The 10,671-nt window shown below is 54.7% G+C and overlaps 1 protein-coding gene across 1 annotated transcript in view; it reads right to left on the reverse strand.

The window, feature by feature from the left end:
- Positions 1 to 7,884, reverse strand: part of FAM107A (family with sequence similarity 107 member A) — a gene marked incomplete at both ends in the record, with an annotated part of 29,219 nt that extends 21,335 nt beyond the window's left edge. Inside the window, one exon of the mRNA XM_082321019.1 lies at positions 7,861 to 7,884. Coding sequence (XP_082177145.1) covers positions 7,861 to 7,884 — 24 coding nt within the window. The remainder of the gene's footprint in view (positions 1 to 7,860) is intronic.
- Between the last annotated feature and the right edge of the window lie 2,787 nt (positions 7,885 to 10,671).

Consider the following 10,671-nt stretch of genomic DNA (forward strand, 5'->3'; position numbering starts at 1 on the left):
CTGAGGGTGGATGCTTGTGGCCACTCTCACGAGAGCAACCAGCAGCCTCTGGGATCTTTTGATGACAGCAGTTTGTAAATTTAGGCTTGCAGAAGGAGGCTGGGCTCTCGGTCTGGATAGGGGGCCAGGCTTACGTTACTGCAGCTCCTGTGCGGCTCTCGGCGAGCACCAGCCAGGTGGCCACTTTGCTGCCTAGTCAAGTGGAAAATTGCAAATGCTTCAAATAGCGCTTGCTGTTATTTTATTCATAAAGAAAACACAATTTGACACAGATGAGTGCTGCACTGACCTCTGCCTGTCTTTGTCACCAATGCCATTCCCCTCCCAAATCCTTGTGGCCGGGCTGGCCCCAGAAGCCAAGTGCAGCCCTCCTGTGGCCCTGAAAGCTCGCAAATCGAGTCCAATTTCACAGACTGCCCAGAAAAAAGTGCAAAAAAAGCTACAGCAAGGAAACAGCAGCATGCGAAGGGGAGCTCGCTGGAGCCACCAGCCCCGGAGCAGGGACCCACGCCGAGCTCCCCACTGAAGCTGAGCAAACGCTGCTCCCCGGCTGCACGGGGCCCCGCGGCCGGGGAGACGGAGTGCAACGCACCAGACCTCAGCCGAAAATTTCCTGCAGATTAATGACAGCTATCAGTGACAGGGCTCAGCCCCGCGGGAGCCGGTGCACAAGGCTCATTTGTCAGCATTCAAGCTGACTGTGAAGCTTGACATCCCGCTGTGAAGGACATGGGGAGGCTCTCGGCAGCTCCCCAGCACAAACCGGAGCAGCGCATCCATCCATCGGCATGGTGCTCATGGACCTGCTGCTTTCCCTTGGTCTTAAGGAAACCCTCACCTGCAGTTCAGTGCTTTTTAATCTGGTCCCTTGCAATGTGCAGAGCACATAACGCTGCTGCATGCCAGGATAAAGCCAAATTCTCGCCCTGCTATCTGTTGGCAATACCTGCATTGCCCACCTCAATGTTGTTAGCAGCGGTTAAGCTGTTGCTATGGATAAACCATTTTTTACCTGTCTCAGGAGCTTATTTTTGCCCTGTGCTGGAGGTGTGGTAGCACTGATGAAGATGTGAAAGACTGCTCCACTGTTTCTGGGGATGCTGCTGACTGCATGGGAAGAGCATCAGTCACTGGCACAAAAGGGTTCCAGCAGTTTTGGAGCAAATTGCTGTCAGACTGCAGAGAGACCATTAAGACACTCTAAAGTGCCTTGAAGAATGGCATTTTGCAAAAATGGAGGCTTATGCCACATGAATAATAGGGACAATATTTATTTCTGGCACTGTGCCACGCTGTCCTAGAGCCACCAGGCTGCAGTGGCATCATTTACTCCATTTCACAACTAGGGACTACATGTTAGGGGCCAAGGATAGTGCTGCCATCAGGAATCTGCTCTTCTGACACCACCTTGTCGTGCTCTTTACCTCGCCAGGGTCACTAGAATTGGTCCTTAGCTTGGAAAAATGGGGTTTGTGAAAAATAAGGGCAGAAATGCCCCGGCAGCCCCAGGCAGTGCTGGTAGCAGGCTGGCAAGGCAGAGCAGGGTGGTCTGTTCCCTGCAGGCAGCGTGTGCCAGCGGCAGGCAGCCGGGTCCTGTGGTGGGGACGACCCCAAAGGGAAGGGGCCAAAAGGGAGGAGGTTTGGCTGTTATCTGGGATGAGATGCCACCACAGGCTGCAAATGGAGGAGGCAGCGGAGGAAGAAGTGAAGCGTCCCTGTTATTGCAGGGTTTGTGAGGAGGCAGCAGGCACCACTCAAACAAGCCCCCCAGGAGCAGAGTGAAGCAGTGAAGCAGAGAAGCCTTTAATAGCTTTGATCCATTTTTATTTGAGGACCGCTGAGCCATCCCAGACCTGGCAGCTGCTCCATTTCCCATGCAGTGATCTTCCTGGTCTCCCCACGAGCACATCGCGTACCTCCCTTCACTCTGAGCCCTCTTCCATGGCTCCCTTGCAGCCCCGGCTGCTGCCGGCCAGCCTCTGCCCGTCCTCCTTGCTCCTCTGCATCCTGCCCAGCACCTTCAACCACGGATCAAGCCCATGTATCACAGCTTCTCATGCATGGACTGGTGAGATGCACTCAGTTGCCTTACTGGCATGGTGGCCCCACGTCCTGTGCTTATGTGTGCACCCTATGCTGCTTCAGTGCAAAGTCAGCTGCCTAGGGAGCCGGTACAGACGTCACGGGAGCTGGCTGTGCTCTGTGATCAAGGGTGCAGTACATAGGCTGCTGATCCAGTGCAGCTGCAGAAGCAGCAGTGGAGGTTGGGAAAGGCAGAGCCTTAAACTGGGGCAGCTGCGTGCAAATTAGTTCCCTGCCTGCACTGAGCCCCATATAAGCCCTCTCAGGACCAAAACATCAGCCTCTCTGGAGGCAGGGAGTGGGTTATGTTGGGTGTTAGAGCTGGTTTACCTGTGCTGTCTGGGTACTTGGGATGAAGAGGTACAAAATAAAGCTGTGATCTCTTTCCAGGAGCTAGAGCAACCTGCTGTAATGAGCTTGGCTTCTAAGGGCTGGGATGCTACAGCATTTAATTTTACTTTCTTTTAAACCTACAGAAAGCCTGGAGCAGTGTTTCTGCTTAATCAGAGTCACCAGATATCACCACCTGTGGGACTTTAAAGGGCTGAAGAAGAAGGAAAGAAGAGGCAGGATAAAGTCACCTTAGAGGGCTTCTGCGGAGGTTTTGGAGGAGGCCTGTCCCAGCTTTCCCACTCTGGGCTGTGCTGTGTCAGACAGAAGAGAGGACTTACAGGTGTTTGCTGTCTCATGAGCCTGAACTGTTATTTTCTCTGTATGTGTTAATTTTGCCCAGAAATGGGCTTTTCATCAATGATCTCCCCACTCTCATGAGGCACTTGGGGACTTTCCTGGTATGCAAAGTCACCAGCTCTTGTTCCCATCCCTCTGAACCAAGGCTTGTTGCAGGCAGCACACAGCAAGCCCTTCTCCCTGAGCAGTGCAATGCTCTAGGACACTGAAACATTGTGGTTCCCAGTTGCCATCTGATTTTTGGATTTGCTCCCGGGGCCAGTGCCACCGAACAACTGGTGGCATTCAGTGACTGTCAGTGGGACTTGTTCTGCTCATGGGCCTTGGCACCCGCAGCCCCTCCTGCTGAAAGCGGAGCGGCAGCCCTGGCTGGCGAGGGGGGACGGCTGCTGCTCCAGCAGCAGAGCAGGCAGGGTCCCTCGGGGGGCTCTTGTGCTGCCTGGGCACAGCGATGCTTTGAAAGAGCTGGCAGGGACACTGGCTACCGGCTTTCTGAAATAGCTGTCAGGGAGAGCCAGGAAAATCCCGCTGTGCCTGCTGGTCTGCGGAGCACGATGGGGCAGCGGTGTCCCAGCCCACTGCCTGGGAGGGCTGCATCCCTGTAATGTCCTCTCTCATGTGAGAGGGGCCGCTGGACCACGGAGCCTCTCCTGGGTACCACAAACTGCTATGTCTCTCTGTCTTTCTGTGGTCAAGCTCTTCCATCCCTTCTGGGAGCAATTTGGGCCTTATTCCTCATCTTGTTTTTGAAGTGGTTTCAATTCCAGCTGCTGCCCAGGCTGGTAGCTGAAGGGAAGATGCTGGTGGTGACAGGTCCTGGGGCTGCCTCCTTTGGCCTTGTCTGATCAGTGTCCCTGTGCCAGGACAGCCACCGTCCTGGTCCCTTTGTGGCAGTTTCTTCCCTGTGCTCTGCTTCACCGGCATGAAACAGCCCTTTTCTTTCTCATAAACCTCTCCTCTGCCAGCCACAGACACAGCTCCTCTTGTTCGCCTTACTCGCTCCTGTGCTTTCCAAAACAAGGACCCAGGATTTTTGTAGTTGGGGTAAGAGTTTCAAAGCTCTTGAATGGCAAGAACAAGCTTTTTGGTCAATCTGGCTCTTTCATTTAATAATATAGACTTTTTAAAATTTCCCTTTAAATGTTGCCTAGGCATTTTGGAGCTCTGCTCCCTGTTGGACCGTGGTTTTTGCAGCTGGTGCTAGTGACGGTGCTGAGCGTGGTGGATGCTGCTGTAGCTGGAGTTACCCTGCATGCGTGGATCTGGTGCTGGGGTGATGCCAAGCGGGATACGTGCATGCGGAGCTGAACTGTCAGGGTTAGTCCCGTGGGATGGATGTCTGCTTTCGGGTGTTCGTCTGTGTGTGGGGTCTGGGGAAGGGAGTCCCTTGCTCAGCATTAAGTGATGCTGGGAAAATACAACTGCTGCTTCCTGCCTCCTTCAGGATGGGTGGAAAACCCTGAAAATTGCAACTTTTATCTCTTATTCTCTCCCTGCCCCGTGACAGCAGCAGACAGATGCCTTTTTAAGACTGAGACCATTCTCCTGACAGACAAGATGACTGACTTCTACACAGATGCTTAGTAGGAACATGACCCTGCTATTACCCACAGCAGCACTGTTGGAAGGGCAGTGGCACTTATTTATGTGTTTGAGAGCTGCCTCCTGCTAACGAGGGGCAGAGCAAGAGAATTATTCCCCCTCCCACCATTTTGCAGAGGAATTTTTTTAGGACTTGCTTTTTATTCTGGAGTTGAAGTGTTGATTTTTTGTAACCTTCACCTCCCTTATTGCATGAATAGCGTGTGTGATCGCTGGTGAGAAAACTCTTGTGAAGTGCAGATAAACGTGTTGGTGGAGCAGCTTGGCAGAAGCCAAAGCTGGTCTGAAATAGGGCTCTGCTCTGGGCCAGCCGTGCTGGGGCAGCTGGGGGACTTGGTGCATGTCCCAGGCTACCTCCCTTGGGCCCTGAAGAGACGGGTGGATGAAAGACCCTCTGGCAGAGCCATGGGGAAACCCTCATCAGTGGGGTGAGTTGTGTTGGTGGGGAAAATCCCTTGGATGGATTAAATGCCTTGTGATGAGCTGCGTCAGGGATGGGCAACATCAGCAGGTGTTAGGGAAAAAGCGATGTGGGGGGAGAGCGGCAGCTGATGAATGTGCAAGGGCAGTGCTGGGGAGATGTGGCTACATTTTAGGTTTTGATGGGGTTTTTGTGCAGGGTGGATGGCAACATGGGGGGCTGGGAGGGAGCGACGCTGCTGCGTGCTCTTCCCAGTTCAGTCACTGCACCTGCAGCCCCCAGAAAAGCTGGTCCCGTCCCTCTGCAACGCTCAGGCGGAGGAGTTTTAAAGTATGCTCTCAAAGCCCCAGTTTTCAGCATGGGCAGCCAGGTACTGCAGTTTGCCTGAACAAGCGGAGCCTCTCTCCCTGGCGCTGGCGTGCTGCCTCTTGTTGTTTTAAACTGGCTGCGGAGCAAAGCTCCCCGCTCAGCAGCAAGGCTAATCTCAGCTCATCTGACATTAGTGTAAACTGACACTCTTGGGAATTTGGGGACAGAAAACTTTCCCTGGGGAAACGGCTGCTATGCAAACCCTGCCTTGAGAAACCGGGGAGAAAGGCAGCGGAGAGGTGCAGGTGCCTGGAGACAACCTGCTCCGCTGCCTGGGGGTCTGGGAGCATCTGCCCGGGCGCCCTGGGGAGAGGCTGCTGGGCGGACTGCGCTTGCAAGATTATTTGAAGGCGGTTTGCTGTGGTTAGAGGGATGTTAGCTGCATTCCCGTGCCCAGCGGGGCTGGTGCTCTGCAGAGCAGAGGAGTCGGCAGGGAATTGGCCCTGGCTCTGCAGCACCCCTGAACCGGCCCCTGTCGAAGTCCTTGCCTTGCAGCGAAGGGTACCCCAGCTGGGGACTGTGTCCTGCTGGAGCCCTGCTGTCGGCTTGTACCCATGGGACAGTGGTGATACCAAAACAGGTTTTTTGGGAGCAGCTGCAGCCTTTGAAAGTACAAATGTCCTTGGAGCCACGCTGGCAGCCTTTCCGGTCCCTTTTGTTGTGGAGCTGGGGATTGCCTTGCACTCCACAATCCACTACTGTAATCCCCTTGGAGTGCTGCTCTGGTCTAAGCTTAAAAGGGGTGCAGCTGAGACTGTTAATGCAGGCAGTGCTGGCGAGGGGTGCCGAGCCTTCCTCGTGCTCGCGTGCGGGTCCCCTCTGGGATGTAGCTGGTGGATGGGGTTGTGCCTGGCAGAGCCCCTGATCTGCCCCGTGCCCTGGGCTGGCTCTACAAGGGCTGGGGGAAGGAGAGCTTTCCTGCCCATCACCTGGACCCAGTCTGGCCCTCGGGGAGGGCTGGAGCCCGCTGTTCGTGCCCACCCTGGAAACGCAGCAGAAGGAGCTCTCTTTTTCCATCCCCCATCAGCTTCAGCCTGAGGGTAAAGCACTGACCCCAGAGCCACCACAGATGTCCCTGCTCGGTGCTAGCTGTGTGGTGGCACAGGCTTTTGTCAACTCGGGAAATGTTTGGGAGTCTGAAACAGGAGTAAAATCTCTGACCTTTTAGTGCCCATGAAAATAAAACTGTCTTAAAGCTTTTTGGGGCTGCCAGCAAGCTGAGGGTGAGCTGGCGTGACGGGAGAGCCCGAGTTGCCGGGAGCGTTTCAAAGCCAGGCCATTCAGTGCTGGGCTGTGGTGGGATCATGGTGTTTCGGGAACAGAGAGCAATGGGGAAAGCTGTCCAAAAGCCATCCGGTCTGGGGGTCGGGAGGCTGGCGTAGATTGCTTTGAATGCAGCAGAGCTGAACCCCGTGGCACTGAGCCAAGCCTGACCTAACCAGCTTATTTCCCTGCTTTCAGTAATGCCAGTACAAATGTGCCGAGGCCTGAAGGTCACGGCCACGTGAGCAAAGGTCTGGGGATTAGCTGTGGGCAGAGCGTGGCTCCTCCTGGGCGTGCCGTCGTAGCCCTGAGCCCTGGGAATGACCGTGGCTCCCCTGTGTGCTGGAGCCAGCACAGCATCGGCACCTCGGACGGGTGCTGGAGAAACACAGGGCCGGCTGGGAGCAGCACCTCCTGTACCTGGCACTTCTCTGAGTTCCAGGAAAATAGAAAAACGTTTGCTTGTCCCACATCAGCGCTGATTTTCCTTCTGGGTGTTGGTAACGCTGACCAGTGGGTTGCTTTTATGCATCAGTGCATAGTGTCTAGCTAAGCAACAGCGTCTAGCTCTGGTTTTGGAAGAAAGCCCAGCAGGTTTGCAAACTTCTGCAAGGCACCTGGTTTGGATGTGCTCACACCTCTGAAGGCCACAGGCCATGCTCAGTGGAGCATGCAGGGTCCCTCCTGGGTCACTGCTGTCCCCGTTGAAATAGAAGTTACTGACCTAGTGTGGTGCACAAGTGCATTTCTGTTAGAGCTGGGAGACAAGCTCCAGAAGCCTAATACTGGATTAGGACATCACAACCGAATAGTAATGATGCATCTCTAGGCACTGATGTCATCAGACACGAGAGCAAAATGACATCTAACAGCATCCTCCGCACAACCATCTCTAGCTGCCTCCGCATGGCTCTGACTTCGTAAAGCCCCATTTCCTTTCGGAGCGGTTTGGGTGCTCTCCCTGGGGGATGTGGAGGAGAGGGAGATGCGTGGGGGTGCTGTGGGACCTGGCCCAGCTCCTCCCCGTCCCAGGAGGCAGCTGGCAGCAATTCACAGGCCAAGTAATGTTTGGGGCTCGCTCTGCACCGCATCTGTGGGAGACAGCCTGCAGGCTGCCGGACGCGCTCAGAGCAAGCCTGATGAAACTCCCCAGAAAGCCAAACTTTGCCTGTCCTAATGCAGTGCTCTGATTCCCATCCTCGCTGTCCTGCAAGCCCGGGCAGGCCCCCATGCTGAGCCCATCAGGAAGAATTACTTAATCCAGCCCTGACAAGTGACACCCGAGCCCAGGAGTGGGTCCCTTCCCTCTAATCCCTCGCTGCCATCAGCCACCTTAGCACGCGCAGGGCAAAACAAGCAACACGTGAGCAGATGGTGCCTTCTCCATCATCCCACCACCGCTTCAGCAGCCCCGAATAAAACTGCCCTGTTACCTTTTTGCCGTGAGCCGCCCCCATGGTCCGACGTGTCGGCTGTGCCCTGCTCACCGGGGTGTGGGACCAGCCGGTTCCCCGTGGTCACCGGTCCCGTTACTCCCGGGGGGATGCGCGGCCGTGCAGCTTTGGGGCCCTCAGCGGCCACTGTGGGGAGACACGGGTGAAATCCAGCCTGTCTGCAGCGGGGCTGGGCGGGAAAGCTTGCTTTTCCTCCCTTCTCCCAGCACGTGGAGAACTCATTTTCTTCATGCACCTAACGGCTGGCTCGCGCCCAGGCTCTGCCCGGGCACAAAGGCAGCTTTCATGCTGCGGATGCCCGGTTTCTAAGCTGGGATCCGTATTTTGAGAGGCTGTGGAAGATTACAGTAATTGCACTTGACAGGGCAAGATGTCACAGGACGCGGATTCGCCTGGCTGCGGGGCTCCGGCACCCATCGGTCCTTGCCTGTGGCATCCTTCCTAGCTGCTGTTTTGGTGCTTTGCCGAAATAAATCTGTACTCCAAAAACAAGGCAGGATTATCCCTCTGCTTCCCGCCTGCATCCTGGCTCTTGGCTCCTGTTGCAGCACTGGATTTTGCAAACTTTGCTCCTGCGGACGCCCCAGGCTGCCTGTTTGCTGCTGGAGCCCACCGTGGCCCCCAGGTGAGCCCAGGTCAACCGGAGCTGCGTCCTGGGAGGCCGGGCAGGTCAGGACTTGTGTTTGCTGAAGTCTCTGGGGGATGCGGCACGGTGAAAACCAGCCAGGTAGGTGCCTGTCTCTGCAGTAATATGGCTTTCAAAATGCCAAGTCACTAAAAAAACCTCATTTGGGGATAGCTGTCCCTGCACTCACCACCTTTTTCAGATCTTTTTAGAAAATGAGCAAGTTAAATTTGATTCCTGAAGCCATATTTATACCCCTGCCTCCCAGATTCTAGACTTTTGAAAAGCTCAGATTTATTTTTTGGGACACGGTGACTTTGGCAGGAATGGCTCTTCGAAACACTGGCTGGTGATTAAGATCCCTGCACAGGAGTTGCGCTTTCAGCTCTCCCTATTTATTGAGAATAATGGTGTACCTTAGTAACTGCTCAGCGATAGACTCAGAGCTAGTTTTAACTGTCTGTAGTGTGCTGAAAAATAAATTTCCTTTATTTTGGCTTTAAACCAGATTTCTAATGTGCATTGCGCAGGGTGAGGAAGAGTTTCCTGCGGCTGAAAGGGGCTGGTTGTTTTTTGGGCTGTAGCTGATGCTGTGTGCTGGCTTACCCCATGCAGCCACCTTTACAGCTCTTAGGCTGTTTTCAGTTTGGCTTACGAGCAAATCTAGATCCTTTCAGGGGGCTTAAAATAGTTGGCATATTTATGCTGGCAGCATGGCAGGGCTGTGTGATGTGAAGGGCTGTTGTGTCTGTTGTGTTGTGTTATTTCTCGCTGCTGCCATGGGTAGGGATGATTCAGCGCTTGGGATTAACCGCTGCTGTTGCAGCAGATTTAGGGATCGATTTATGGCAGAGGCTTCTCTCAGTGCGATCAGGTGCACGCTAAGAGCGCAGGAGGATAAGCTGGGATAAAATACTACAGCTATCGGGGAATTCCTCTGTGGTGGGTGTTTGGGGGTTTTATTTCAGTTTTCCTTTCGGAAGTTCTTATAGGTGTTACACAATTTATTTTGGGATTTTTCCTTGGTTAGGGAAAACCAGTTGCCTCGCTGGTTTGGGATGGTGGTGCTGTGTTTTGGATCCGGGGTTTCATCCCTAAGGTGGCTGATGCAGGACAGGCTGTGTCTCTTCCTAGCCTTATTCTGCCAATGCTCCTCACTTCTGCTCCCCGGGGGTGACCTGTGGGCTCAGGTAACCAATGTGAGCTGCCTGTAGAAGCTGTGCTGGGGCAAACTCTGCTGTTAGAGGCAGAAAAGGCTGTCCAGGATTGCCTCGTGTTACCCCGCACAGCCCCAAGCCCTCCAGCAGAAATGCTCCACCCTCACGTTGTGCAAAACCGCTGGTCTGCTTTAAAGAACGGGGAAAAACCAGATACAGTTATAGGAAATTAAAGTCTGTATATGATGAAAATTTATCCGTGTCCATGATGACAGATAAGCCCAGGCCATGACTCACGCAGCTTATCTGATCTCAGCACTGCTCGCTCGCAGGGAGGTTTTGGGCCCAGACGGTGCTTGGGTGAATGCACCCGCACGCGAGCAGCGGGCAGATGCTCCCCCAGGACCTCCTCAGCGTTGGGCAGCAGCATGGGAACCACCCTGGAAGGAGGCCTGTGGGGCTTTGCCGGCCTGCGTTTGGGCAGGGATGTCTCCTCTCCCGGTGGTTTTGGCCGGCCCTGGGTTGGGGTGCAGCTCCCAGAGCAAAGCGGGTGTGCGGGTGCCCGCAGCGGGGTGCCAGCCCGGGTGTATTGCATCGCTCCAGACTGATGCTGACTCCGGCTCTCCCGGTAAAAGGCTCCCACCTATTGGTTATGCTGCACAACTTCAGCTGGCTGAGAAATTTGCACATCCCTCCCTCTCTCTTTGCCAGGCAGTGTCAGGTTGGCACCTTGCTGGCGTTATCCTGACCTTTGACGGGGATGTGCCACGGAGGATTTAGCTTGGATTTAACCCAGGAAAGAGGCAACTGGGTGGGGGAAATGCTTCGGTCTGCAAATATTAACCTACATTGCTGCAAGCTGTCCCTGTGGCCATCTGGCCTTACTGTGGCTGTAGGAGGGGTTGGCAGGAGCTCCAGGGGGGAACCACCAAGGCCTGAGCATCCCCAGGGACAGCTTTGCCCTGTGCCGTGTGTGTGTGGGAGCACCCGTGTGCAGAGTCATGGGAT

Source organism: Platalea leucorodia (genome assembly GCF_965183815.1).
Source record: "Platalea leucorodia genome assembly, chromosome: 9".
Lineage (NCBI taxonomy): Eukaryota > Metazoa > Chordata > Aves > Pelecaniformes > Threskiornithidae > Platalea > Platalea leucorodia.